The following is a 27,345-nucleotide window of genomic DNA, read 5'->3' on the forward strand; positions in this document are numbered from 1 at the left end:
TTGATCATTGAAGCAAGTCGGATTTCTAACACCAATATTGTCCGCTAAGCTTCAAACTTTTGGCTTTCCTTTTTAAAGTTTCTGAATACTTTTAATCCCTTGTTAAAATATATACAAATACTTTTGCTATTACCAGTTTTTGCTCTTCTCTCTAAGCTCTGAGCGTCATTAGCTTCAAATTCCAGTTTAGATAGTCTTACTACTTCTTTTTCTAATTGAAAACAAAGGTTTTGGAATGCAATTTTTCTTATTAATATCCAACAAAATATACAACTACGATAAAACTTAAAAATAACTTAAAAAAATGAGGTAGTAAAAAAACTAAAATACAAAATTATATAAAAAATACAGTGTACGACTCTGACAAAGTAAGACATCTTTGAGGAAAATAGCTGACTGCATTAAACTGAAATCAGGAATAGATATAACCTTGTTGCTTTGGCATGAGTTCAACTTCTGTTAGCTTTCAGGCTAAAAAGAAAGATAACATATAAGAAAAAACTTTTTTTTCGATACTGTACAACCTATATAAACAGGGAAAGGGGCAGTTAAAAACATAGGGAGAATTACGGAAAAAATAGGAAGAAAACAAGACATAAATAAGAAAACAACATGTCATATAATATTTGGGTAAAATCGTGGAATGTAATAAGAAAACGACTGAATTAAATAAAATATATTGAAAAATATGAGGAATCCAGAAAATTTTGGTAATTCAGAAAAAAAGGATGAGGGCTTTCCCTACGTACATGGCTGTTGATCATCAACTTTTTTTCGATATTGTACAACTTATATAAGCAGGGCGGGTGGGGGTAGTTAAAAACACAGGGAGAGTTAAGTAAAAGTAAAAAAAGAAAAGACAGAAATAACAAAACAACAGGGCATATAATATTTGGGTAAAATCGTGGAATATAATAAGAAAACGACTGAATTTAACAAAATTTATTGAAAATTATGAGGAATCCTGAAAATTTTGGTAATTCAGAAAAAGGGGTGAGGACTTTCCATACGTACATGGCTGTTGACCATCTACTACTTTCCCACAATATTGCATAAACTTAATTTGCTTAGAACATTTTTTTTTTATTTGTAGCACAGGATCTTTAGATAGCACTAAAATAGGTATTATGTAAGTTATAAATTTACATTTTAAAGAATATTTTTGTTACAGTAATTCCCATCTTTTTATTGATATGATCTCTTTTCGATACTTCACTAAAAACTGGAGGAGGGCCAGCGTCCCTGGGCTTTATTTATTAAACTTAGTCCCACAGTTCCTAGCATACAGAGTCCTTAAGTGACTTTATTCAGTTTCCTTTCAGTTTTACCTAGTCCCATTTGTTCATTCGATGGGACATAACAAATTTGTATAGATTAGAGTCTTAAGAAAATAAAGAAAAATAAAAAATCAATTAAATAAAAATAAATAAAATAAAAGAAAAGAAAAAAAATAAAGAAAAAAAAATTCTATATTAAGAAAAAAATAATATGAAATCTACTAATAGAGTTTTTATAAAAAATCTATATAGACTTAACTTTAGTATTTTTCCATAACTATATAAGGTGCCTATAATCTATTTATATCCCAAATATCTTAAGGTTTAATGCGTAAGACCATGGTTCGATTCCTCACCGGAAATGTTTTATTGTAAGTTTTAAGGTATCTGTTTATGTTTCAATTTTACCCCCGGTCAAATTCTGTTGTTTCATAAAACTAATTGAAGACCGGGGTAGAACCTTGGTCCCTATAATGTCTCTTACCTCACTTAAGGTCCAATCTACACAAATATTGAAGAAAATAAAAGAGCAGAAAATAAGAACCCAATTAAACTGCATAAAAAGTTAAAATTTCAATCAAAGAGAAGAGAGGCGGTACTGTCCTATGCTTTCATATAAAAAAAAATTACTTTTATTCGACTAGTTTATTTATGTTATGTTATGTTATGTTATTTTTTTTATATTTTACCCAATCCAATCACAATGAGATTTTCTAGATAGATAGAACTCCGCCTTTTAAAAACCTCAATGGTTTTTTCCTTTCAATCAATCAATCATTTATTACCCACAACTAACAAAAAGTAGTACAAGTGGAGTACATAATAATAAAAAAGAAAAACAAAACAAAAAAAAACTCAACAAACACTAGCAATTAAATTAAACTACGAAAAGAACTGTAAAAGACCGTGGTCAGGGCCAAATTTACAAAATGCATCTGCAGAAAGCTTTTTGTGTAGGTCACCGAGCTTTTGAGTTACATCCGTAACATAAAAATTATTAACTAGATACCGATTTCTAGTCCATGGCGGCAGAGAAAGAAGAAATTTGCAAAATTTGAAATAAGTAACTTTAATCTTTTTTATATCCTTTAGCTTAAGAACAGAATGCACACCTGAAAAATAAAGCACAGAATGATCAGAAAGAGTCGAGAATAAGCGCTCAAGATCTCTTCTGTTATATTTTCCACGGTATGCTACAATTTTTGAATAACTGAACTGAAGTTTTTTTACATAATCAGTAACAATCTGTTTATAGAAAAGATATTGAGAAATAGAAGAAAGAATAACACGCCGCTGAGAGGAAGGAACAGAAAGTACGGAGAATTTATCACAAATCCGAGAATTTAACAACAACATATAATAGTATTAGAATTTACGCTTTTAAAAATTTCAGGATAGACCAGTATTTAAGAAAGACTGAAAAATTATGGAAACCATTGCAGAAAGAGCAGACTTAGTACGACTAATCAACAGAATGTCCTCGGCATAGGCAATGTAAGAAACATCAGTAGAACCAGAAAAATAAGTGCCTTAGATCTTATCCAGAACAGTAGAAATAAAAATATTTAACAGGGTTGGTGATAAAACACCTCCCTGCCTAACACCAAGAAGCAGTTTAATAGTTGTTTCTGGAAAAGATTTCAAGCGGAGGTAAGAATTAGAATACCAAAACCGCAGAAGGTAAATAACCGAAAAATTAACACCAGATGAATCCAAAGAAAAGGCAAGCTGGTTAAGAACAACAGAATCAAAAGCCCTTGAAAAATCAAGTGTACAGAGATATACGCCTTTACCCTTAGAAGAATTAGAAAGTAGAATAGAAGAAAGGACACGATGAGCATGTTGGCACCCCACACCAGGTCTGAAACAAAGTTGATTTTCACCAAAGAAAGAAACATTTCGAGTTAAATTAGGTAAAAGAATATACTCGAAGACCTTGCTAATATTGCAAGAAACAGAAACTGGACGGTAAGAAGAGCAATCTGTTGGCGGTTTACCTCTTTTTAAAATTGAAGTCACGCTGCCATACAAAACACTTTCCGGGACGACAGAAGATGCCAAGCACATTTGAAACAAAAGCGCAAGATGTGACACAAGTTCAGCACATTGGGGAGTTAGATGCATTTTAGAGATACAATCAGTATCAATAGATTTCGACTTCAGATGATTCAAAGCATTCAAAACTTCACAACGCGATATAGGCAAAACAAAGCGCTGACTTAGAAATCTAGGGACAATTTTAACAAACGCTTCACCAAACTTTCTATGAACAGAATAATTCAAAACGGAGAAAATCTTCGAATAATATGCATGCCAAGAACTTGGTGGAATATCAATACTACTTACATCAGAATCTTCTGTTTTACTTGAATTAATTACATTCCTCCAATCCTTAGGTTAAGATGGAAAATCAAGCCGTCGGTATTGTATACTTTTTGGATACTTCTTGAGTTCTAATTTAATTTTCTGTTTAATAAGGAAAACATTACCAGACCTAGTCCAACCAAAATCTGTCCTAACTTTTTGCCAAAATTTAGCTTTGTTTTTACAGGCCTTAAGGTTAGGGTCAAGTGACCAAAGAGGCTTTTGAGTATTTTTTCGGATTCGCTTAACTGGGACAGAAATTTTTTCAGCTTCTTTCATAGCAGAGAGGATAGAATGATAATATCGGTCTATTTCATATTTAGCATAAATAAAATTCTGACTACACTGCAAAAGCTGATAAGGAACATAAATCGTACTTAAAAGTGAAGCCAAAGTTATAAGATAAACAGAAAAATTCGCATCATTCCAAACAGGCTTATAAAACCATTTAGAACGTACCCCACGACTCTTAGAAATACTCCCAGAACAAACAACAGACTTTGATAAACAAAAAGACAGCGGAAGGTGATCAAGATCATTCTGGTCAAAATGAACCGTAACTGGCGAGCAGACAAGAGCTGCAGAACAAATAACGTGATCAATGTCTGATTTACTACCTGAATGGTGAATATACGTATAATCATGGGACTTCCGAACAATTTTATAAGCCGGGAGAGAATCAAAAAGCTGACCATTCCTTACATTATCAGAAACCAGATCAGTATTAAAATCACCAGCAATAACAAAATGCAACCCGTTATCCGATATCTTTTGAATTCAAGTTTTAAGACCATTACAAGCACAAGATGAATTCTGAAGTGAACGAATGGAACGATCATTATATGGCAGATATACATTAATTAATACAACATTACCAAGACGCCCTGCAAGAAAAGAGTCATCTGATTGGAAAAGCACAGGACTCGCACCAGAAATATTTTTCTTAAAAACACACGCTAAGCCACCAGAATGGCGGCCACCCGTAATTTTAGCTGGAAGCACAAAAACAACGTGATCACTGCTTCGCCTCAGAAAATTTTCGCTAAAGGCAGTCAGTAAATGTTCTTGGAGACAAACAACGTCGTAATTAACATACAGATCATCAATAAAAAAGTCCTTATCTCTCGTACCATTAATATTAAATGAGACTATACTTATGTCCAGATTCATTTTTCAGAATATACGTTATAAATGATCTTCTTAATCACAGGGCTTCGTAGCTGTAAGACGGATGAGATCCCCCACGGTAGGCCCATTTTAGAGATTCCATACAACGATCAGTGTTCGTAGATAAATGAGGTCCAGCACAACGAACGCACTTGGGAGCGCTACTAGTACATGCACTTTCCAAGTGTCCAGGGGAACAACACTTGAAGCAACACTTTGGCAATTGCTTGAACTCATAAACACGGAAGTTTTCATACCCAATCTTCACACCGTTTCGCAGAAATGATCCTTTAGTAATCGCGTCTGCAAATTCAAGCTTAACCGATTTGCTTGTTCCAAACCGACTAGACCCGATTATACCAAACTGGTTCCGTAGCATTTCAAGGTCAAAATCAGACGGGACTTCTCGAATAACACCAGCGTGTTTTTTAGATAAACTTTCACACTAGAACCAGGTAAAGCTTCCTTAGCTGATTTGCAAAAATCTTCAGCTGCAGATTTCTCAATATTCACCGTCCACCGCTTTTTAGTCGCTTGCACTCTAGACACCAGCTGATGTCCAGAAATTGAATCTATTACTGATTTTCGCTTTAGCGGGTCACCATGTTCAGGTGGGGGATCGGAGATCAAAATTGTAGTATGCGTATCACACGCAGCAGGTTGGCTAATCACAGGTATTTGAGGAAAGTTCAGATTGTACGAATCAATCTTGGCAGAAACTAGCGAAATCGCTTGTTCAAGGCTCGTAAGCTTGGATGTGACGTGTGTAAACGCTGTAGCAGAGATAACAGGGACTTCTGTTGGTCTTTTGATGACAAAACAAGGGAGCTGTTTTCCATCGGCATCACATTTCTTCATAAAGTCTATAATATCTTGCAGGTGACTAAGAATTGCATTAGTGCCCCTTCTGACAGGGGGATCATTTTCATTCACAAAACTCCATAGCTTTGCTTTCTCTGACTTAACAGTTTCAAAATCTTTAAAAAATTCCACTCCTTTCCGTAAAATAACGGCTTCATCAACACCACTTAAATTTTCAAAAACAAAGTTCAATAGCGGTGAATACAAAAGCTCGGAAACGCTCATCTCGTTATAAATTCACTTCAAAAATAATTTAAACCAACAAACGCGAAGTACACGTGATGGTCAGGCAACGAGCGCTGAATAATAGTAAATTAAGTTCATTAAACCTAAACTTGCCACACAGGTTTGTTTATAATCCAGGAGAAAGCTATTTTTTCGTCTGCATTGATATAATCCTTTGCAATAGGTTTGAATCCAAAACAGGTCTTTTCACCATGAACTCTGAATGAACACTGATGCATTCATCAGTGCACTTTATGATGCACTTTGTAATTGATGCACCGAGTTTTTGTCTATTTGCACTCATTCTAGCCTGATTGGTTCTTTTGTGTGAAATTTTGAGCCAGTAAAAGAACGAAGCGTGCCAAATTGCAGCATTTTTATATTTAAATTATCTGTTTGTGCACTACAATTGACGTATATTTCCTGCAAAGACCTACCATAGAAAAATGCAACGTATCTTGGGGGGGGGATTCTGGAGACCCAATTAAATAATCTCCTAGAGCCATCGTATGGCTCAAAAAGAATAAGAATACCCTGTAGTTAAAAAATAATAAAATAAAAAATGATAACAAAATCAAGCAACTTGAAAGATAAAAAGACAGAACGCTTGAAAAATAAGAATAGTCTCTCTGACTTAGCACCGCAAAGGATATAGAAAGACCTGAACAAATAAAAGATTAGCATAAGTAAACTGCTAGAATAAATAAGATATTGAAAGTATGCAATAGCGACTTACAGCAACTGGGTAGAGGAAAGTGAATTGTTTGTCTTCTCCACATTCATTTCTTGCTCTGCAGTAATACCCACCCATATCAGACCATTCAAGGTTTTTCACTATCAAATCGCCGGAATCAAGTTGCTGAAATTAAGAAATTAATTTTAAGTTATATTATTAAACTTTCTGAAAAGACAGCTATATAATCAACAGAGATATTTGCTCATGGCTCAGATGGCGGTTTTTTTCTCACTTTCTTTATTATATTTTGTTTCTCTGTTGAAAAATATTTTTGGATTTTTTTTCGTATCCATTATTCGAGATGCCGGGTGAGGCACCCGTGTCTGGTCCTGCAGCAAGCACGGTTATAAGTAAGTCCCCCCCCCCCAAAAAAATGACTCTTTGTTCAACAAGGCTCTGATCCTCCTGAACTACATTGCCCTACTAATAGTACTCATGAGAAAAGCATAGCAAACGGTTTTGTCAATTTTATCAGAAATTTCACAACGTTAGATACGACTAATGGTCATGACTGCGACGAAGTAACAAAATATTCCAAATAGATGTAATATTAAAAATATTTTAAAAGATTTATAAAAAGCCAGCAATAAAATCGACTGGAATAATTGTTCATGACCGAGCTGGTGATTTTACTTTTAATTTCTTATTTTCCTTTTTATATTTTGCTTCTCTATTAAAAATATTTTTGGAATTTTTTATTTATTTATTAACAATTTGGGTTACATAAGAACACACATTCTCAAATATTCCTAATATTTATTATCACTAGTGAATAACTGCATGTATGAACCCCCCCCCCCCAAAAAAAAAAACGACGCTTTGTTCAACAAAACTTTTTTTCTTTTTGTTTACTCCACAGTTTTTCCCTTGTATTTTGTAAGTTGTGAATACATATCATTATATCATTATTACTTCGATCCTCCTGAACTGCATCGCCCTACTAATCTTACTCATGAGAGCAGCTTAACAAAAGGTCTCATCAATTTTCTCAGAAATACGATACGACCTATGGACATGGCATCGATGAAATATCAAATATTCCAAAATTGCTTCGTACTTTTATTATACGCCTACGCCTTTTATACGTACTTTATTATACGCCTTTTATTATATCCTACTTTTTATTATAAATAAGTTTTAACTTTTCTCTCCAATTTGAAAGTTACTGTGAACTAATAATTTATTTGTAACCCATTATACAATATGTATAAATAGTGGAGTAACACAAGAAAAAGGACATAAAAGAAGAAAAGAAACATAGATATGAGCATACTTGAAGACATCAATTTACATATACTTACATAAATTCATTAACGAACATTAATTAACATACAATCATACGAAGAAACTTTCCTTAGACAAGTCAAAACAACCGCACAAGAGAGCGAAAGGACCTAACCCCAGGCAAGCCTCTTCAGTTAACTTTGAATCCAACTTATCCAACGACACCAATAAAAATAATAATTGATTTTTGACAAAAAAAAAGGTGATAAAAAAAGAACACATTCAAAGAAACATTCCCTTGACGGTATTTAGTTAAAAAAAAATGCAAATCAGATCCTTTATTTAAATAAAAAAATACAACACAAGACACTCAATTAAAATAACTTTAAAAAAGGATAAAAAGAACAAAAGTCAAAGTTGCGAGTGCAACGCATTGCGGTGCAACGCTGATCTTGTTGGGCCGCGTTAAATTTTTCTGTGGAGGTGTATCAAATTAGAAGGCAGGGAAACTCAAAAGTGAATACTTACAATGTATTTATTTGTATATATTGAAAGAGGTTCTGAAAGAGGTTGATCTAAAAGAGGTTCATTCTCTTCATCAAACCACTGAATTTCTACATCAGGTCCGGTAGCTCTGCATACTAGACGAGCATCTTTTCCAGACTCATGTACATACGTTCCTGACCACATATGAATTCTTGGTTTAATACATTCTGGCTTGCATTTTTTTGGATCAGGACCAGGGCCTAAAAGAAAGTATGTCTGAAGAGCAACCATAGAGAGTTTACTCGTAAACGATGTTGTGACTCATCGTTCTTTTTTACTGGTGTCACAAAACAACCAATCGCGTTCTAAAACAGTGGAGTCTCACCAGAAATTTTGTTTCGATAAAGAAGTAAATTTGTTCACTGCGCTATTTTATTCAATAGAAGTTGAGAGCGGTATCTAACTATAAAAAATTCCTAGGGGCAGTAAGTGGCAAAAGTGAATAAAACAATACTCTAATGCTAACCAGCTTTAACTTGGTCATTTCGTAACAGTCCAAACCTTCAAATTTTTACATTAACCAACCTTTTTCCATACCATTGCCAAAAGGTATGGAAATTTTTAAGACTGGAAGCTGGCATATTGAAAAGAATAATCACAAACACCATCTAGCATATGGAAACTTTTTTTGACCCATAACTGTTCAATTGTCATTTCAGGTACTCAGGAGTATTGTACCAGTTAAGCCGTCAAGCTTAAAGTCAATTAGCTTACTTAGCAATTGCGCGCTTCCCACCTTGATTTTGAAAACACCTTTTTTTTGGTATTTGTACTGAAAAATACCCTTTTTCGTATGCTAATTGAAAAATCTATAGCACAAAAAAGTTAGTCCTCCTCTAAAATTTTGGATAATATACCCCCCCCCCCTACATTCCCATAAGTTGTCGTTTTTGTGTCATCGCGGGTCTGCTTCTGGATTTCAAAACCTCTGTTTGTCAACCCTTATTTTTTCTTTTTTTATGGCACCCATCATTACCCAAATTTGCATAACATTGCAGAGGTCATATTGATAGTCAAATATTGAAGTTTTAATAGAATTTTAAATATGTGTATGATTCTCCAAACTGTCACTATACCAATTTCGACAATTATATTTCGTCTTTTTTTTGTTCTAAAACCTCTGTTTGTCGACACAGCTATTTTCTACTGTGTGATTAGTCACCATTTAATTTTTCAAAACCTTCTTTCTTTTTTGTTCAAAAACCTCTGTTTGTAAACACAGCTATTTTCTACTGTGTAATTATTCACCATTTCATTTTTCAAAACCTTTGTTCTTTTTGCTCAAAAACCTCTGTTTGTCAACACAGCTGTTTTCTACTGTGTAATTATTCACCATTTTATTTTTCAAGACCTTTGTTCTTTTTGTTAAAAAACCTCTGTTTGTCAACACAGCTGTTTTCTACTGTGTAATTATTCACCATTTTATTTTTCAAAACCTTTGTCAATATTTCACGGGTGGCTCTTGAAGCGCTAATCTTTGTGGTAAAATTTTCCATTTTATTTCGGACCAATAACAAAAAGAAGAAGCTGTAGAAAAGAACAATTTCAGGATACTGATTGATAGTTCAATATTATTATTTATTATCTTTTTTGTATTTATTTGGAATGTTGTGTTTTGGCCTTAATTCTTTAGATAAATAATAAAGAACTGTAACTTTTAGGGCTCCTTTAAAGATTCAAAATGGAATTTATATGCGTAATGATTGTATTTTTGAAAAGTGCGTTAAAAGATATATCGATTGGTATGTTCATCTTTTTGCTACCGTATTAATCAACAAAACGAAAAATTTAATGGAAAATTGCGTTCAATATAACTTTCTGCAAAGTCTCATGTCTTTGAAGTTTAATTTAACATTTAACTAGAACCATATGCTGTACTCGAAGCTGTATTCAGGATTTTCGCTCTAGAGTGGGATGCAAAAAAAAAAACACTTCAAAAATTTGCTAATATGCTTTTTTCTTACTTTTTACGAGTCTGACAAATATTTCGGGAGAATGGTCAAACCTGGTACCCTCACCCCCTGGATACGGCCTTGGCTGTACTCTAAAACTTGAAAAAGAAATTAAGCTACGAGTATGCATTGTTGATCAATAATGTGACTGCAATTTTTCAGAAGATTTCGGAACTTTCCCCTTTCAAGAAGGTCAAGAGTGGTCAACTTCACTCTTTGTTTTAATCAGGAATACTTTTTTATAAAAGTATTTTCTGAAAACATCTATAGAAGCAGCTACGTTAGAGATTGTTTTAATCAGATTGTACAAGTATTGTCTGGTATCATTCCTAGATTGGGGTAGCCTACTTTGGAAGACAGTGTTTGTTACGTTCTTCTAGCGTCTGCATGTTATATATATATATATATATATATATATATATATATATATATATATATATATATATATATATATATATGAAATGCAATGGAAACTCTTTGGAAAATTACGTTCAAATACTTTTCTGCAAATTCTCAAATGCCTTTGAAATTTATTTTAATCTTTAACTAGAACCACATGTTGTACTCAACCATATGTTGTATTCAGGATTTTCGTTCGGGGAGGGAGGGGGGAGGGGTAAAAATGCATCGGAAATTTGCTTATATGCTTTTGTGTTACTGTTTTACGGGTCGGACAACAATTTCGGAGGGGGGGGGGTTCAAATCCAGTACCCTCAGCCCCTGGCTGTACTATAAAACTTGAAAAGCCTTGGCTGTAGTATAAAACTTGAAAAGTATATTAGGCTACTAGTATGCATTGTTGATGAATAATGTTACTTCACTTTTTCGAAAGAGAGCTAAATTGGTTTCAATAAAATTCAATTTAATTGAAATGCAATATCAGTTAGACACAGCGATTTAGAAGATTTCTTGAAAATGACGGCAAGATCAATAATTTACGAAAATAGTCTATTTGAATTAGCCTAATTTCAGCCAACACTTTTAGCTATTTGATCTAGTAAAATACAAGAAAGCTTTGCAGCCGTGTTTAAATACGTACCAGTAATTCTAACATATGTACTAGACACAGTTCTATCTTTTGTAGTTTCCGCTACACAACTATAGATTGCTTCATCATCTGACGTGGCACAATCAATAAAGAATTGAGATCGTGTGCTTGCCAGCCCATCACCAGACGTCAGATATTCGTATTGGTTGATTTGGTTCGTAGCTATTTCATTGTCTGATTCTTCCTATAAAAGATAAAGCTATTTTACCAACGGATTTTCCATTAAAACAGTCAAGTCTAGTTCAAGTTCAACGGGTTTTTTGAAAAAAATAAAACAAATAAATCGTAAATAACTAAAACATCTCAATCCATTCCTGGATGCGGTGAAGCACAATTGATCTTAATAATCATCAATCCAAATAATTAACCAAATAATTTCCTGCTCCTTCCCCCTGGTGAAACCACCCCATCATAAAAAAAAATTAATGAATAGAAAACATACTCTTTTGTAACGCTTATACATGATTTTTTACTCTTTTTTTAAATAGCGCAAGGGAGCTCCTATCTCGCTAACGCAGGGGAGATTCCATATAATTGCACATGTTATATTTGAAGCAAAATTTGATCGTAAAATCGGGATGATTCATAAATGCAGGTTCTAAGACCCTTGTGGACATCCACAGCTACAGTAAGCTATGATGTTTTCCAGCCTCCCAGGTTAAGCATTCGTAGCGCAACGTTCAAGCAGTTCTTTGAGGAATGATCATCCCTAAGACCCTTGTGGACTACAATATGTTATGATGTTTTCCAGCATCCCAGGTTAACCTTTCGTAGCGCAACGTTTAAACATTTTGGAAGGGAATTCTCTTCCTTACGACCATAGCTACAATAAGTTATAATGCATCCCAGCATCTAAGGTTAAGCTTTCGTACCGCAACGTTCAAGAATTTTTTGAAGTGAATTCCTCTTCGTCATGTGGACATCTACCGCTATAGCAAGTTATAATGTTTTCCAGCATCTCAGATTCAGCGCTCGTAGCGCAACGTTCAATGAATAATGGGAGGGAATTCCCCTTCTCTAAGACCTTTGTGGACATTCACGGCTATAGTAAGATATAATGCTTTCCAAAATCTCACATTTAGCTTTCGTAGCACAGCCTATGCAAAATTTTTTCAAGGTTTTGGGTTCTATCTTTAGCAACATAAAGCGCCACCATATAGCAGCATGTCACTGAAATTGTGCCACAACGCCTTCAATAAAGTGTGATGAATGTCTTCATTAAAGCCTTGGCTCTTGAAAAGAAAATGATTTTTGAGGTCACCAGGGAACTAAACCAGGTCGTTGAAAGCCAGGACTAGACCCTATGACAATTTGTTGCGAAAAACCACAAAAACTGCATTTTGAGGTAGCAACGTTCCTCAGAGGTCCTGCAAACCAATTCCGAAAAATTCAGTCGAGATGAAGGGTTAGCCATCGGTTATCCATTCTCTTGTACACCCTTCTTTCCGTTATCTCTAAATTATTGGACACTCCCAATTAATTTACTGGGGGGAGGAGTGCGGGGCGGGTTTGAGGGACAATTTTCCTCGGAGGTCTTGCAGTCTAGTCCCAATAGGAATTCAGTAGAGAGAAAGAGTTATCATTCTGTTACCCCTCCTCTTATTTACTTTTCTTTACGTTACTTCTTCACTCATTTCTCTCTAAAAAAAAAAAATTAGCAGAGAAGGAGTGAAAGATTTATTTAACTATACTTTCTTTGGACTATGATAACCGAAATACAAAAAAAAAAAAAAAAAAAAAAATCTTTTTGGCATCCATTTAAAATTTACTTTAAAAATGGTGTGGAGCTGGACCAGGTTTGAGGGATTAAATAATCAGTAATTACTTTAGAGATGGGTTGGTCTCCATTTTTAAGCCAATAAACTGACGGCGGAGGCTGACCTGAGACATCACAGTCAAGGACTAGACTCCCGTTCCGCCTCACAACATGTCGGTACTTGAGTTTATTGTGAATTTTAATAAAACCATTACGTTTCAAAATATTTTCGCCATCTTTATCTCTTTCCTCAGATGTCAAACCTAAAAATAAAATGTTTTCTGATAACAACGTGCGGAAATTTTAAGTATTTTCGAATTAGTTCAAAGACGCAAAAATTGGATACAATAAATCGCGAACTGAGAGAAATGTCAGCTCGAAAACTTTTCAAGAAAAATGCGGCTAAAGATTTTGAACGTTCTTGTTCGAACGATCCGTAGCTCACCTAACAAAATTGTAGGAAATCAGTAGATTTTTTTTAGGCTGTTAACGATAGCGGAAATAAATAAGCGGAATAGGATAATTTCACTCCCAGGAAAAGTGTTAACATGACAGCAAAACTGACTTCTCTGTCGCTATCCAAAAGACGATTATACCGCATAGCCACACAGACTATTCAAAAAAGCGGAAAAATAACGCTTAATGGCAGAGAATCTCCAAGAATTTTGGCTCCTTATTTAACAGAATAGTCTTGCTCTCAGGTCACGCAGCAAAAATAGACATATATTTGTTTACCTCGATGTCATTTAGACAGTTGAAACAGTCTCAAATTTATTTTAATAAATAATTTTTAAAAGATTGTCCGAAATATTAAAGTATAGACAATCCTCACATTGTAAACACAATCTAGTTGCAGATATTCCACCTTAAATGTCTTATTTCCACTCCTATGAACGTTAATCACTGGGGTCCGTCTAAGACGGTCCGTGTCTCTTATTGACACGGATAGTAAATAAATTCTCTTAAAATTTTGCTTGACAGTTATAGCGTTCAAATAAACTATTAAATTACAGTTTTCTGTTTTTATATTTATTAACAAAAACGATCGGTTTTCGCTTGAATCTTCAAAATTAGTCAGTTTCAGGATTCTAGGAATAACTCTTAGGTAGAAATAGTAGAACCAGGGATGGCCTGAAATTCTAAAAGTATAAGAATCCCCACACATAGAAAACATGATCTAATTGCAAGACATCCCACCTTAAATGCTTTATTTGCACTCTTATGGACGTTAACCACTTGGGTCTGTGTAAGATGGTCCGTGTCTCTTAATGCTAAACTTCCAAGTTTAATCCTTAAAAACGAAACGGCAAGGGTTCGGACTCTCAGCTTAAAATGCAAAGAGTATGGAGGTGGATAAATTGGCCCTTAGAAGTATTTTTTGCTGTAGGTTGTCTCGCAAATTTTCGGTTGTTTGGATTACTAATTTCTTAGGATTTCTAATTTCTTATTTTTACGCTTTTCTGAACTATCTTTCTAGGATTTTTTTAGTTACTGAAGTATCTGAGGGAAAATATTGTATTTTTAGTCGATTTATTTAGGGAACAATAATAATAATAAGTTAGTTCCAAATCCATTAATACAACAATAGAAAACAATAGAAAACAATAATAATAATAAGTTAGTTCCAAATCCATTAATACAACAATAGAAAACAATTGAAAACAATAATAATAATAAGCTAGTTCCAAATCCAATAATACAACAATAGAAAACAATAATAATAATAAGTTAGTTCCAAATCCATTAATACAACAATAGAAAACAATAGAAAACAATAATAATAATAAGTTAGTTCCAAATCCATTAATACAACAATAGAAAACAATAGAAAACAATAATAATAATAAGTTAGTTCCAAATCCATTAATACAACAATAGAAAACAATAGAAAACAATAATAATAATAAGTTAGTTCCAAATCCATTAATACAACAATAGAAAACAATAGAAAACAATAATAATAATAAGTTAGTTGCAAATCCATTAATACAACAATAGAAAACAATGATATAGCAGTGAAAAGTCGTTATATAACTTTTTGTTCACTGTTATACTACTGAAAAAGCGTAAACTGCGTAATATACACACATGAGTTCGGTTTGACGTTATAAAGATGTCGCTACAAGCGGTTAATAGTATATATTAGCAGTATTTAATAGAAGTATGTTTCAAATTTGCAAAATATCTACTTCCCCCATCGACTTGAAATTCAGTATTAATCCGCAATTACAATTAACCGACCCAGCAATAGCTCTATTAAAACATATTTCGAAACACAATCGCAAAATTAGTTTTCATCCATGGTATCCCCTTCTTATACAGAGATATTTAAAGTTGAATGTATGTAAAAGTTGTTCAATGCTTTATATATGTTATTTACTAATTGTTTTAATAAATGTTGTGATGTCTCTTTTTTTTCTTTCTCTTATACCTTTTTTTGTCGTTTTTTCCATGTACTCCGTCTCTGTGTACTTTTTTGTGTTGTATGACAGGTTAGAAATAAATAAATAGTGGATAATTATGTGCATTCGAGTGACAAACCAATGTTTAAATGTTGTACAACCACTTCCACCTGAAATTGGGTCGCTTTTCTTTTTTTTTAAATGTTATTAAAACAACAACAATTTTGATCCAAACACCATAATTTCGTTTTCCTTTTAGATTCTTTTCCTTTTAGTGCCCTCTACTCATTTCTGTTTATTTTCTCTCTTTTTGGTCTTTAGATCAATCTCGAGGGAGAGGATTTTCTCTCAACCACACAATATTTCTCACTGATAGCCGTCCCCATACCCCATATTCATTCAAATCCATACCCCATAATTTCGTCTCTATATAGTTTTTCAACTTACTATTCGACATCATATTTCCATCATCATATTTTCCAAAAGCAGCTTGAAATAAGAATGAATGATAATTTAAAATATAGAATTATCTTGACAAAAATAATAAGATTAGTGGTTTACTTTAATACAATTATATTATGAAACTTCCAAAAAATATTTTCAATTGAAAAAAATCCCTCTTCTATCCAAATTCTTAATTGGATGAGGGTTCAAAACCCTGAAATCCCCTTTTTACCTTTCTCTAGACCCATTGTGATTAATCAGTTCTTTTTTTGTAGTTTATTTTAGTGCCCTACTTTGAATGCTTTTATAAAACACTTCAAAATGTTACTTATATGATGAAACGAAGCGTCACCAAAATGTTGTGAAGTGTTTGCTTAAAAATGTAAAGTAAGAAAAATCGATTTAAAAATAAATACTTGAAAAAAACACTGCTGGGGTGGGAGTAGAATCCAAAATTTCCCGGTAAGAAGCAACAGCTTCTAACCTTGGACCAACAAACAAAATTGACGAACTTTACATAGCTTTTGTATTGCAAAATTTACCGCTCCATAAAAAAAAAACAATTAAAATAATAATTAAACGCGGAAGATTTTTTGTGCGTCAAACTTATCGCTTGTTTTTTTTTCAACCAATTATTAATAAATTAGAATTTGGCGGCCATATCAGAGGTATATGATTGAAATCTAAACAACGACCTGGAGAAAAATCCTAATTTGTTTTTCCTAAGCCTTTACGAATTTTTTCTAAAACTTTTTACTTTTCTAATTTTCTTAGAAAAAATTTTCAGCGCAGTATTTTATCGTCACAAGCCTACGTGATGACTACTGTGTTCCAGAAACTTCTCTAGAGGAGGTACAATAAGCGGAAACAATATCTATAAACAAAAAGACAGCCAAAGTAATTCTACAGTTACAAAGTTAGATAAGCAGCTAAAATGAAGCTCTACATATTCTTAGGTAAAACATAAACATTAAACTAATAAGTCTTCCGACAAATGTCGAATGCTCATACAATTTTACTTAAGCTGAAATCAATAAGTAATTTAAAACTCCACTTTATCCTAAAAGGCTTTTATATCATTAACCAGGGACGCGCAGCGAATTCTTTTTAAGATATTTTTGCTGATGATTATACTTAAAGTTCTTCCATGCATGCTGACCTCACGATGGATATTTGAGGGAATCTACGATGCATCACTCTTTCAATATGATTGCGTCGTTTTGTATAAGTGCTGCCATCTCACGTACTAAACATATTCCGCACTTTGTAAAGTTAGATGCCGCTTAGCGACGCAAAATAAAAAATTCTGGGAAAACTGAGAAGAATTTTAGTGCATTAAGCTATTTAATTTAAAACGGGTTATTAATTATTTCTGTAATATAATTAGCTGTTTGAATATTATTTTCCAATTTTCAATAATTTAAATTTGAATTTATTTGCATATTGTTTAAAATATTCAATAATTTAAATTCATCAATTATATGGAACACTATTTTAACTGGGGTATTTACAAACTGGGGTACTGGGCTATGCGGATCAACCTCTTGGTAAATATTGGCACATCCATCTGTTAAGGAGCTAAATATAAAATTCAAGTGTTATGGCAGAGGAAAAAAAAACTCCACTGATGATGCTTTTTTATTCCATATTCAAACTTACAACGGTCCGCACGTTTAATGGTTCCTTTACAAATTACGGAAATGCATCCGGGAATCCATCCGTATCTTTTCGAACGATAGACCAGAAGACAATTTTAAGGCAAATTATTCAAATACATGCATCGTGTAGATGAGGACAAGATCTAAAAGAAGAATATTGGCTAATTTAACTCTCTTCAGTGCTTATACTGCAAAAGAGGCACAGAAGACAAAAATAAAAAGTAGTTCAGTCTGAAACAACAAAGATTTTAATGTTCCAAAGTCATGGTGTTATTCATTTAAAAACCTTGCCAAGAATCCGTCCTAGTTTGATCAAATCGTTGCAGAAAGCTAGAGAATTTTTCAAGCACGAAAATGGACGGAATCTCCGCACGCTAAATTCGGACGGATTTCAGCAATGCGTAAATGAACCATAAACTGTCGAAAGCAACTTAAAATTGGACTAATGGAAAACAAGATATGTAACGCCATCTATGTACTAACCGCCAATGCCTGGTATAAACATACCCTAAGAGCCATGGTAATTTCAATGGATATAAGTTTTCTAAATAGCTTATGATTCGGTTTAATAAATTTCATTTTTAATTGTGTAAATGTCATGTTAAAAATTTATTCTCCAAAACTGTTTAACGTCTAACCCCATTTATCTTTTTCGCTAATAGATAAAACAAAATCACATAAATTTCAAGGATAATAACTTGTATTTCCTTTTTGGAAAACTTAATTAGGGAGAAATCACATAGGGCCTATTTTTTCAAATTTAGTCTAAAAAAGGCAGTGTTTAAATTATAGAGTCCTAAAAATTAAATGGTAAATTTGTTCTTTTTTTTTGCGATTCATCAGTTTAGACTACCTAAAAAAAGGTGTCACCGAAATAAGCTAAGACGTTGTTCTGAAAATCCCGCTATTATCTAAGCACGCAAAAACACAGATTCAGAAGTAAATGAATATTGCTTATTTGTGAATGATATTCTGCTTTCACATTGCTATGTATGAATTTAGTTTGCAAAACATTCTGCTAAACATATTTTTGAAAAAAAGAAGACTTACCACTCCTTTGTTTTCTAGCTAGCAACTCTTCCAATCGTGCATACCCTTTTTGGTCCTAAAACACAGAATTAATAGATTAATTCAGAAAATTTCTATCAGCTAAAAAGAGTATTTTTCAATTATTTAACACAGACCTTCTTCATCAGGTTCGGCTTAAAAAGTAAAGTTTGGTAAAGTTAACCTAATTTAACTGTCACTAATAAAACTATGAGCGATTATTATTTATGTTCGCAAAAATCAATTATAAATTGTTAGTTGCTCAAGACATTCCATGCCAGGCGTTCATTAATTACTTTAAAGCTAGATTCTGAAAGAGTCAAATTTTGCTTTGCGCAGAACAATTTTTCATTGCTATATGAGTATGCTTAGTTCAATTGTGTTTCCGCTTCTAAGGCTGGAAAAAAAATATGCTTGAAAAAGCTTCTTGTTAACGCACTGGGAAAAGTTTGCTATTGGCATTCCTTTTTAAATAGGCAGTCAAAGGTTAATTAGTTATTCTAACCGTGAGAAAGATTTGTAAAAGATTTGCCCAATAAAAATGAGTAGGGTTTCACTATCACGGGATACTCATTTATCGTGAAACTTGGCATATATATAGTATACAACTTCTTCATTGGAAAAAACACAATCAAATACCAGTTATACCCGGGGTTTATTGGTATGAGAAATCTATGGGATCTTCAATCTGTTACTTCAATACACAAAATTTGGGGAGGGGGGGGGGGCAAAATGTATATTTCAAATTCTGGCGTGGGGCGATTTTTGTTTTTTTCATTTTTTTCAATGATTTTTTTTTACACAAAACGACATTTTTTCAAAATCTTTGGGGGAACAATTGGGGGGGGGGCAAATTGCCCTATCCCCCCAACTGATGCTTTTGTATTGAATAAATATGCGATTGAATAGCAGCCTACTGATACGCTTTGAACGATAAATTGGCCTTCCTGGAAATTAAAGGGTCTGTACTTGACACTTGCATAAGCTAATCTGTGCTCTATTTATTCTGCTGATATGTTTATACCTGAGTGAAAGGGAGTGACATCCTCCTTCATAAGAGGGAATTTTTTTTTGTTTATTTTAGGTTTTAATACTGATCTTTAGTTTCAATTTTATAAATGATGTTTTATTAGCAAAAATACAGCTATTTCACGACACGTAAGCAAGAAGCTTAGTTTTTACAAGAAATTCTGACTTTTTTGCAGAAAAAGAAAAAAATGGAAAGAAAAAAAAAACGGTCATTTAAACGGCCATTTAAGTAAACCAGATTCACCTTGGGCGGGATGGGGTGCAAAGTAAAGTGAAGTCGTAAAATAGTCGTAAACTAGGTAACTAATTTATCTAGTTACCTTAATAAACTAGGTAATCTAGAAAGTAATCTACAAGTATACGATGGACCTAGTATACGAAAACTTTGCAAAAGAGACTATTTTGCATATGTTGAACTTGAGGTAGTTCTTCCAATATGCCTGAATTTTTTCGATTTTCCCCAAATTTAAACCAAAGAAAATTGGTCTCTCTATAAATACCCCAAAAATTAACGTTAACAAAAATTAATGATTTGGATTTTGCCCTTTCATTCGTAGGTTAATGTTCTGGAAGATCTTGAAGAAACCAATTTTCATTACGAAAAACTTGTGGAAACCCCGAATGATTCGGGGAATAATGGAAGAAGTAGCTTAAATTGAAAGCCCTGCATAAAACTGCAAAATTTAGAATTTTACACTTACCCGATAATCAGCCAGCTTTCGGCTTGATATGCTTCTTGGAAAAGCAGATGATGAAAATAGTGATAAAAGAAGAACGAATGCAGGAAAACAGTATTTAATTGACATTCTTCAAAGGAACTAACTGGTATTTGAAATCTGAAATAATCAAAAAAAGAATTAGGATGCACTGGAAGTTACCAAGTCTACATCAAACTGTAAGACTTGGAAGTCCCCGTAAAGAGACTTAAAAGACAATGCAGCGATAAAAAGAATGAAGGAAAGGAAAAAAAAGCGCTAATAAAAATAAGAAGAAGAATAAGAAAAAAGTACAGAAGTAATATTTAAGATAAGAAAACAATGATCAGTAGTAGCAATAATAGAGTAGAAATAACAGGGGCGTATCTAGGGAAGGGGCTGGGTGGGGGTTTGAAAGCCTTCCGAAATGTTTGTCCGTCTTGTAAAAACGTAATAAAATGCATAAAAACGTGTTTCAAGTTTTATTTGTAACCCCCCCCTCCCGAATAAAACCACGGAGACGGCCTTGAGTAATTATAATTAGAATAATTCGAAAATGAATAATAACTAGAAAAAATATTATAAAAAATAATAAAAACAAGAAGAAAAACATAGAAGAAACAATCAGAAAAATTAACAGAGAAAATAGAGTGCAACAAATTACCAAAATAATTTGCTTAATTAGTGCATATTAAAACCTCCGCAGAAAAGAAGGGGAGAGGAAGAAACAATTAGAAAAATTAACAGAGAAAATAGAGTGCAACAAATTACCAAAATAATTTGCTTAATTAGTGCATATTAAAACCTCCGCAGAAAAGAAGGGGAGAAGGGGAGATTATTACCTGTAAAAACAATATTGACGTACTTTTTACTATTAATAAACTTGAATTACTGATATTTCTGTATGGAAAAACCTAATCACATATATAGGAAAAGAAATTCTTGAAGAACCAAGGACACAAAAATAAAAACATTTTTCGCCCCTGGAAGCATTTCTAGGTCTTTCCATACTTGAAAACCAGGTCTATCCATAACTCCCCGGAAAATACCCCCCACAGAAAATACGCCTCTCCTGGAAAATACTCCCCGCGGATAACACCCCCCCCCCCGGAAAATAACCCCCGCGGAAAATACTCCCCCCGTGGAAAATAAGGCTTTGCAAATTTGAGAATTTAGTTTGATTTTTTTTTTCCGTCGGGGGAAGGAGTTTCGGTACTTGTGTATTATACGCGACTCACTCAAGTTTACGCTTTGTAAAACTCGAGAACAAAACCGGTTTCTTCGTTAGTTTCTTTCAGGTTAGCACGAGACAAGAAAAAGACTAGTGACATAATAGATGGGAAATATATAATTTGGGCTATGTATTTGCACATAAGGGGGGGGGGGACCTTGCTCTTTACGCTAAAGTTTTAATTTTTTGTCCAGATTCTTTAAGAACGATTCCTCAAACACAATGGCCGTTTAATTATAACAATAAGCTCTGTTTTAAAATTCTATAAAAAAAACTTTAGCGTAAAGATCGATGTCTTGAGGAGGAGGCAACCACTTTCATATACGTAATAATTCCAATTCGTTTTAAGGTTTGATGTTGCTCATCACTTTCAGTTGAAAAACTTGTTTTTTTTATTTAATTACTTACAGATAGTATTTGTTAAATTTTTTTAAAGGAAAAGTAAAGAGTCTCATTAAACCAAAAATGAGCAGAAATAAAGTCAAATAATCTTCAAAGCAAAAACTATTGAGTCTAGAAAAAAAAAATAAAAAGATATATTTTTTATATGAAAAAGACTATGTCAATAAAAAATGAACGGAAATAAGTATAAAAATCTTTTTTCTAAGAAATAAGTTTGTCAGAGAATAGTAAACTGCCTCGTTAAGCCAAAAATGAGTAGAAATGAATTCAAATAACTTTCCCTGCGTAAAACTACCACAAATCACCATAAATAAATGAATTAAACCCAAAACGAACAGAAATTACAATAAATAACCGATTCAAACTCAAAATAGCAACAATTAGCATGAGTAGGGCTGAACCCCCCCCCCACCTCCTCAAGACCAGAACATAATTTGCACTTTACTTATCTTGAGGAGGAGTGGGGTTGTCAGCCCTACTCATGTTAATTTTTGCTTGCTTTGAGTTTTAATCGGTTATTGATGTAATTTCTATTCTTTTTTGATTTAATTCATTTATTGTTGGGGATTTGTGGTAGTTTTACGCTTGGAAAATCATTTAATAATAATAATAATTTATTTATTACCCAATATAAAAAAGAAGCGGAGTACATTAAGAACAAAAAAAAAGAAAAAAAAAAGCAAACTCACACACTTAACAATTATTTACATAAAACGACATAAATTATGGTGCGTAGTAAGACCTGCAGACAACAACAACTTCCCCGCAAGCACAGTCACTTTTTCCCGTAAATCAGGGAAGCCGAATCGCGATATTAGATGCCGGTTCCTGAACCATGGAGGGAGGCACAAAAGGTACCGAGAAAATTTAAAATAATAAGTCCGGATAGATTTGAATTTATTTCTACTTATCTTTGGCTTAACGAAGCTGTTTACATTTCTTTGACAAACTTGTTTTGTAGAAAAAGTTTTTTAAATAAATTTCTACTCATTTCTTATTGACATAGTCTTTTTCATAGAAAAAAAAATATTTTATATAATTTTTTTTTATTAGACTCCATAATTTTTATTTTGAAGATTATTTCACTTTGGTTTTGCTCATTTTTGGTTTAATGAGGCTCTTCACTTTTCTTTAAAAAACTTGTTCCGTAGGTTTCCCATTAAAAAATATTATCTATAAGTAATAAGATAAAAATAAAACAACAAATTTTTCAACTGAAAGTAAGGAGCAACCTCAAACGTTAAAAGGAACAGAAATTATTCCGTATATGAAAGGGTTTGCGTCCTTCTCAAGACCTCGCTCTTTACGCTAATTTTTTTTATAGTATTTTAGAACAAAGCTTATTGTTCTAATTAAAAGGCCATTGAGATTCAGAAATCGTTCTTAAAGAATTTGGACAAAAAGTCAAAACTTTAGCGTAAAGAGCATGGTCTTGTGGAATGGGCAACTCCTTTCATGTACGTTATAATTTCTGTTCGTCTTAAGTTTGATTTTGCTCCTTACATTCAGTTGAAAAAACTTATTTTTAAAAATTTGATTTCTGATCGTTTTTAAATAATACAAGGAAATCCGACTCTCTCTCCGTGAAAAAATCCGGTACTTGTGCGTTATACGCCACTCACTCAAGTTTACGATGTGAGCAAGGTTTTGTGGAAGGGGCAACTCCTTTCATATGCATAATAGTTTCTCTTCGTCTTAAGTTTGGATGTTGCTCCTTACTTTCGGTTGAAAAAACTTATTTTTAAAATTTAATTTCTGATCTTTTTTAAATAATACCGGGAAATCCGGCCCTCTCTCCATGAAAATTCCGGTACTTATGTATTCTACGCCACTCACTTAAGTTTACGATATGTAAAACTCGAGAACAAATCGGTTTCTTCGTTACTCTAAAAACAAAGTTGGACTGTATATTTGCAAATTAGGGGGGGGGAGGGCGGGGATAAAGTATAGATGGTCTGTATGCAAAATAAATTAGGTACAATTATTCTAAATATTATTAAGTAAGAATCGCTTTCTGACTTCAAACTGCTCAAATACTTTGCCCTCCCCCTTATGTGCAAATATACAGCCCAAATTTATATATTTCCAATATATTCTGTCACTTGTATTTGTCTTGTCTAGCGCTAAGCTGAAAGGGACTAATAACGAAACCGGTTTGTTCTCGAGTTTTACACAGCGTAAACTTGATTGAGTGGTGCATAATACATAAGTACCGAAATTACTTCTCCCAACGGAAAAAAACTCAAATAAAATTCTCAAATTTGAAAAGCCTTATTTTCCACGGGGGGGGGGGGGGGGGTACTTTCCGTAGGGGGTATTTTCCGGGGAGGTGTTTTTCGAGGGGTTGTATAATCCACGGGCATTTTCCGGGGAGGGGGGTGGGTAATTTTCCAGGGGGATTTTATACGGGGGTGTTTTCCGGTTTTTGTTTCGGAGGGTATGGAGGGTAATCGCTGGGGGGGGGGGGGTAAATGCCTAGAAGCATATATATATATATATATATATATATATATATATATATATATATATATATATATATATATATATATATATATATATATATATATATATATATATATATATATATATATATATATACACACACACACATATATATATATATATATATATATATATATATATATATATATATATATATATATATATATATATATATATATATATATATATATATATACATATATATATATATATATATATATATATATATATATATATATATATATACATATATATATGAATGTGTGTGTATAAATATGTTTTGTACTCTTCCACTTAACCAGTCTATATAGTCAGATTCCATTTTCACTGTCCTTTGTACTTGTGACCTATAATGGGGAGTCCCCTTCGCTCAGTACTGAATAACATTCATCATTCAAATAAAGCCCAAAGGGATGTGTTATAAGCGTTCGCTCTAATTTAAAATCAGGTCCGTTTCATTGTGTCTTTCAAAATCAGAATGGTGTACAACAGGTAAATGAAATAGCCGAACTTGAACTATCATGAAGTCAATGCTCTCATGAAGTAATTGCTGTCTATGAGATATGACCAGTAGTTCGTCACTGATCCAGAGTCTAGTTCTTTTCTTGGGAGGGGAGGGGTTACTATAGGGGAAGAGGAGGTCCAAATTTTTGGATATAAATGGCTGCGATTTGACTAATAAGACATTTTATTTTTTGATACTTCTGTAAAAACCGATGCATAAGGTAATATATTTTTTTTTGGAGGGGGGGCTTTCACCTTAAGTTCATGCCTGAATAAGTATCAAAGTTTCCCCCGTCATATAAAATCCCTTAGTATAAACGATTGTCTCCCTACAACGCTTTTGAAAATTACACGTGCTGATACATTGCAAATGATGAATTTTTTGCATATCCTGAAAACAAGAATCATGCTGTGTGCGAGTTATCGAAAAAATACAATTAACAAAGCGAACGGGATCGCTTGCAAACTATTTGCGCAGGGTTGCCACCCGATGAAAAAAATCACTAGAATTAAGTGATTTTTTTATTGATATAACAATTTTCTTCAAAAATCTAGTGCCACAATAATCTTCAATAATCTAGTGAATAATCTAATCATTTATGTGCTGATTTAGTGATTTCTTTTCGTTGAGGCAGTATAAAATCACTAGAAATAGTGATAAATCACTAGTGGTGGCAACCCTGGATATACGTGTAATGTATGCAAGTAATAATTATAAAAGGCACGTATGCATACATTTACCTCAAGGACGAGACATTTTGGAACAGGTGTAGCTTCAAAAAAAAAAGAACAATTTGGCGAATATTATGAAGAAAATGTAAGAGCTTTTAAGAAGAGTCGTCAAAATCTCAAGATTTCCATGGGGGGGGGGGGGGGGGAATAATATTACAGAGGTTAAAATTTACCCCTCTGTAGAAAATAATGAGGTTATGCCCTTTGTCTAAGAAACCACATACATTTTTTTTTAGTTTTGAGAAGCAATAGGCTAAAAGTTCTCTTAAGATAAAAACAGAAAAGCTAATATATATCGAATATAATTAATATTTGAGCATTGATAATATTAGTATCGTTATTATTAAATTATAAAGATCCTCCAGTGCCAGTGATGGCGCATAGCCCGTCAACAAAAGTTAATGTTTCAGTTGCTGGGTAATTTTTAAAAGGAATATGTAGCGAACTTGACACCCAACTTCGCGGCAGCTCGAATGGAACCCTGGGCCCAGTTTTGCTAAGCTGAGATCAACCTACTGCGCTATCATAGGATATTATTATTATACTACTATTATCATTAAAAATATTGGTAATATATTGATAATTTATCTAGATATTGTTTTGAAAATTACTCTCCTCATAACCAGAAAACAGCTCCTTCATCAATAAAGGTACTTGAAAAGTTGATAATTTTCTACTTTCGAAAAATTTAATTTTTGCGTCTCCACCAATTAAACTCTTCCTCCTTCCTCCTTCTTAGGAAATTATGCAGTCCCCTCCCATTGGGAAAATTTATATCCCAGTCCTTTTTTCTAAATAAAATGCCACGTGCAGCCAATACAGACAGTAGGTAACCTCTTGTCAATAGGTGTGGCTTAAACTTTAAAACAGGCCTAATCTAAATGACCATGGAGAAAATTTTTCTAAGAAAAATCTTATCAACTTTGAAAGAAAAAACGAAGGTTTGTCTAGACATACGGTTTCTAATCGTTGATACCCTAACCACATTACTCGGCCGTTTACATTTGGTAATAAGATATGTTGGTAATGTGGTAATCTGTAGAATTGTCTTGGAAATAAAATAAAGTTTTAAGTATTTCCGGTAATTATTTTTAATTTTCTTGGTCATCTTGCTGGCAAAGGTTTTGTAATAGGATACAAGCTAAAATGCAACAGTCTTAAAAGAATCAGAAAGGGTAAAGAACCTGCAAATTATGAAAAAAAAGCATTTGAAATTATAGAGAAAAACCCACAGTCCACTGAAAAAATAGGATACTAATCAGCAAATGTGCATACACGGTCGAAATCTAAGGATATTTTTAAGGGACCAAAGCCAAACATAGAGAGGTGTCTAGATTGTAGGCAGGGTCGTATCAAGGATTTTTTTCCGGGGGGGGGGGGTCCAGGGTTTACAAAAGTATTTTTTCGAGGGGGGTTAAGAAAAAACTTTAAAAAACACATGAAAAATTTGTTACGTTTTTACGCGTCGGACAAACATTTCGGGGAGGAGGGAGAGGGTTTTCATCCCTTACCCTGGATACGGCCTTAATCATAGGTACCTGAA

The 27,345-nt window shown here is 33.3% G+C and overlaps 1 protein-coding gene across 1 annotated transcript in view; it reads right to left on the reverse strand.

The window, feature by feature from the left end:
- Positions 1–234: 234 nt before the first annotated feature.
- LOC148949743 (zwei Ig domain protein zig-2-like) overlaps positions 235–27,345 on the reverse strand; it is a 29,410-nt gene continuing 2,299 nt past the window's right edge. Inside the window, exons 2-9 of the mRNA XM_089093084.1 lie at positions 20,438–20,572; positions 18,711–18,765; positions 16,006–16,047; positions 13,226–13,419; positions 11,392–11,584; positions 8,383–8,600; positions 6,631–6,753; positions 235–471 (exon numbers count right to left, since the gene is read on the reverse strand). Of these exons, the coding sequence (XP_088949210.1) occupies positions 460–471; positions 6,631–6,753; positions 8,383–8,600; positions 11,392–11,584; positions 13,226–13,419; positions 16,006–16,047; positions 18,711–18,765; positions 20,438–20,542 (942 nt within the window). The 5' untranslated portion in view covers positions 20,543–20,572 and the 3' untranslated portion in view covers positions 235–459. The remainder of the gene's footprint in view (positions 472–6,630; positions 6,754–8,382; positions 8,601–11,391; positions 11,585–13,225; positions 13,420–16,005; positions 16,048–18,710; positions 18,766–20,437; positions 20,573–27,345) is intronic.

Source organism: Artemia sp. Qi Xiang Cuo, chromosome 8, assembly GCF_049724085.1.
Source record: "Artemia sp. Qi Xiang Cuo chromosome 8, ASM4972408v1, whole genome shotgun sequence".
In the NCBI taxonomy this organism is placed as follows: Eukaryota; Metazoa; Arthropoda; class Branchiopoda; order Anostraca; family Artemiidae; genus Artemia; species Artemia sp. Qi Xiang Cuo.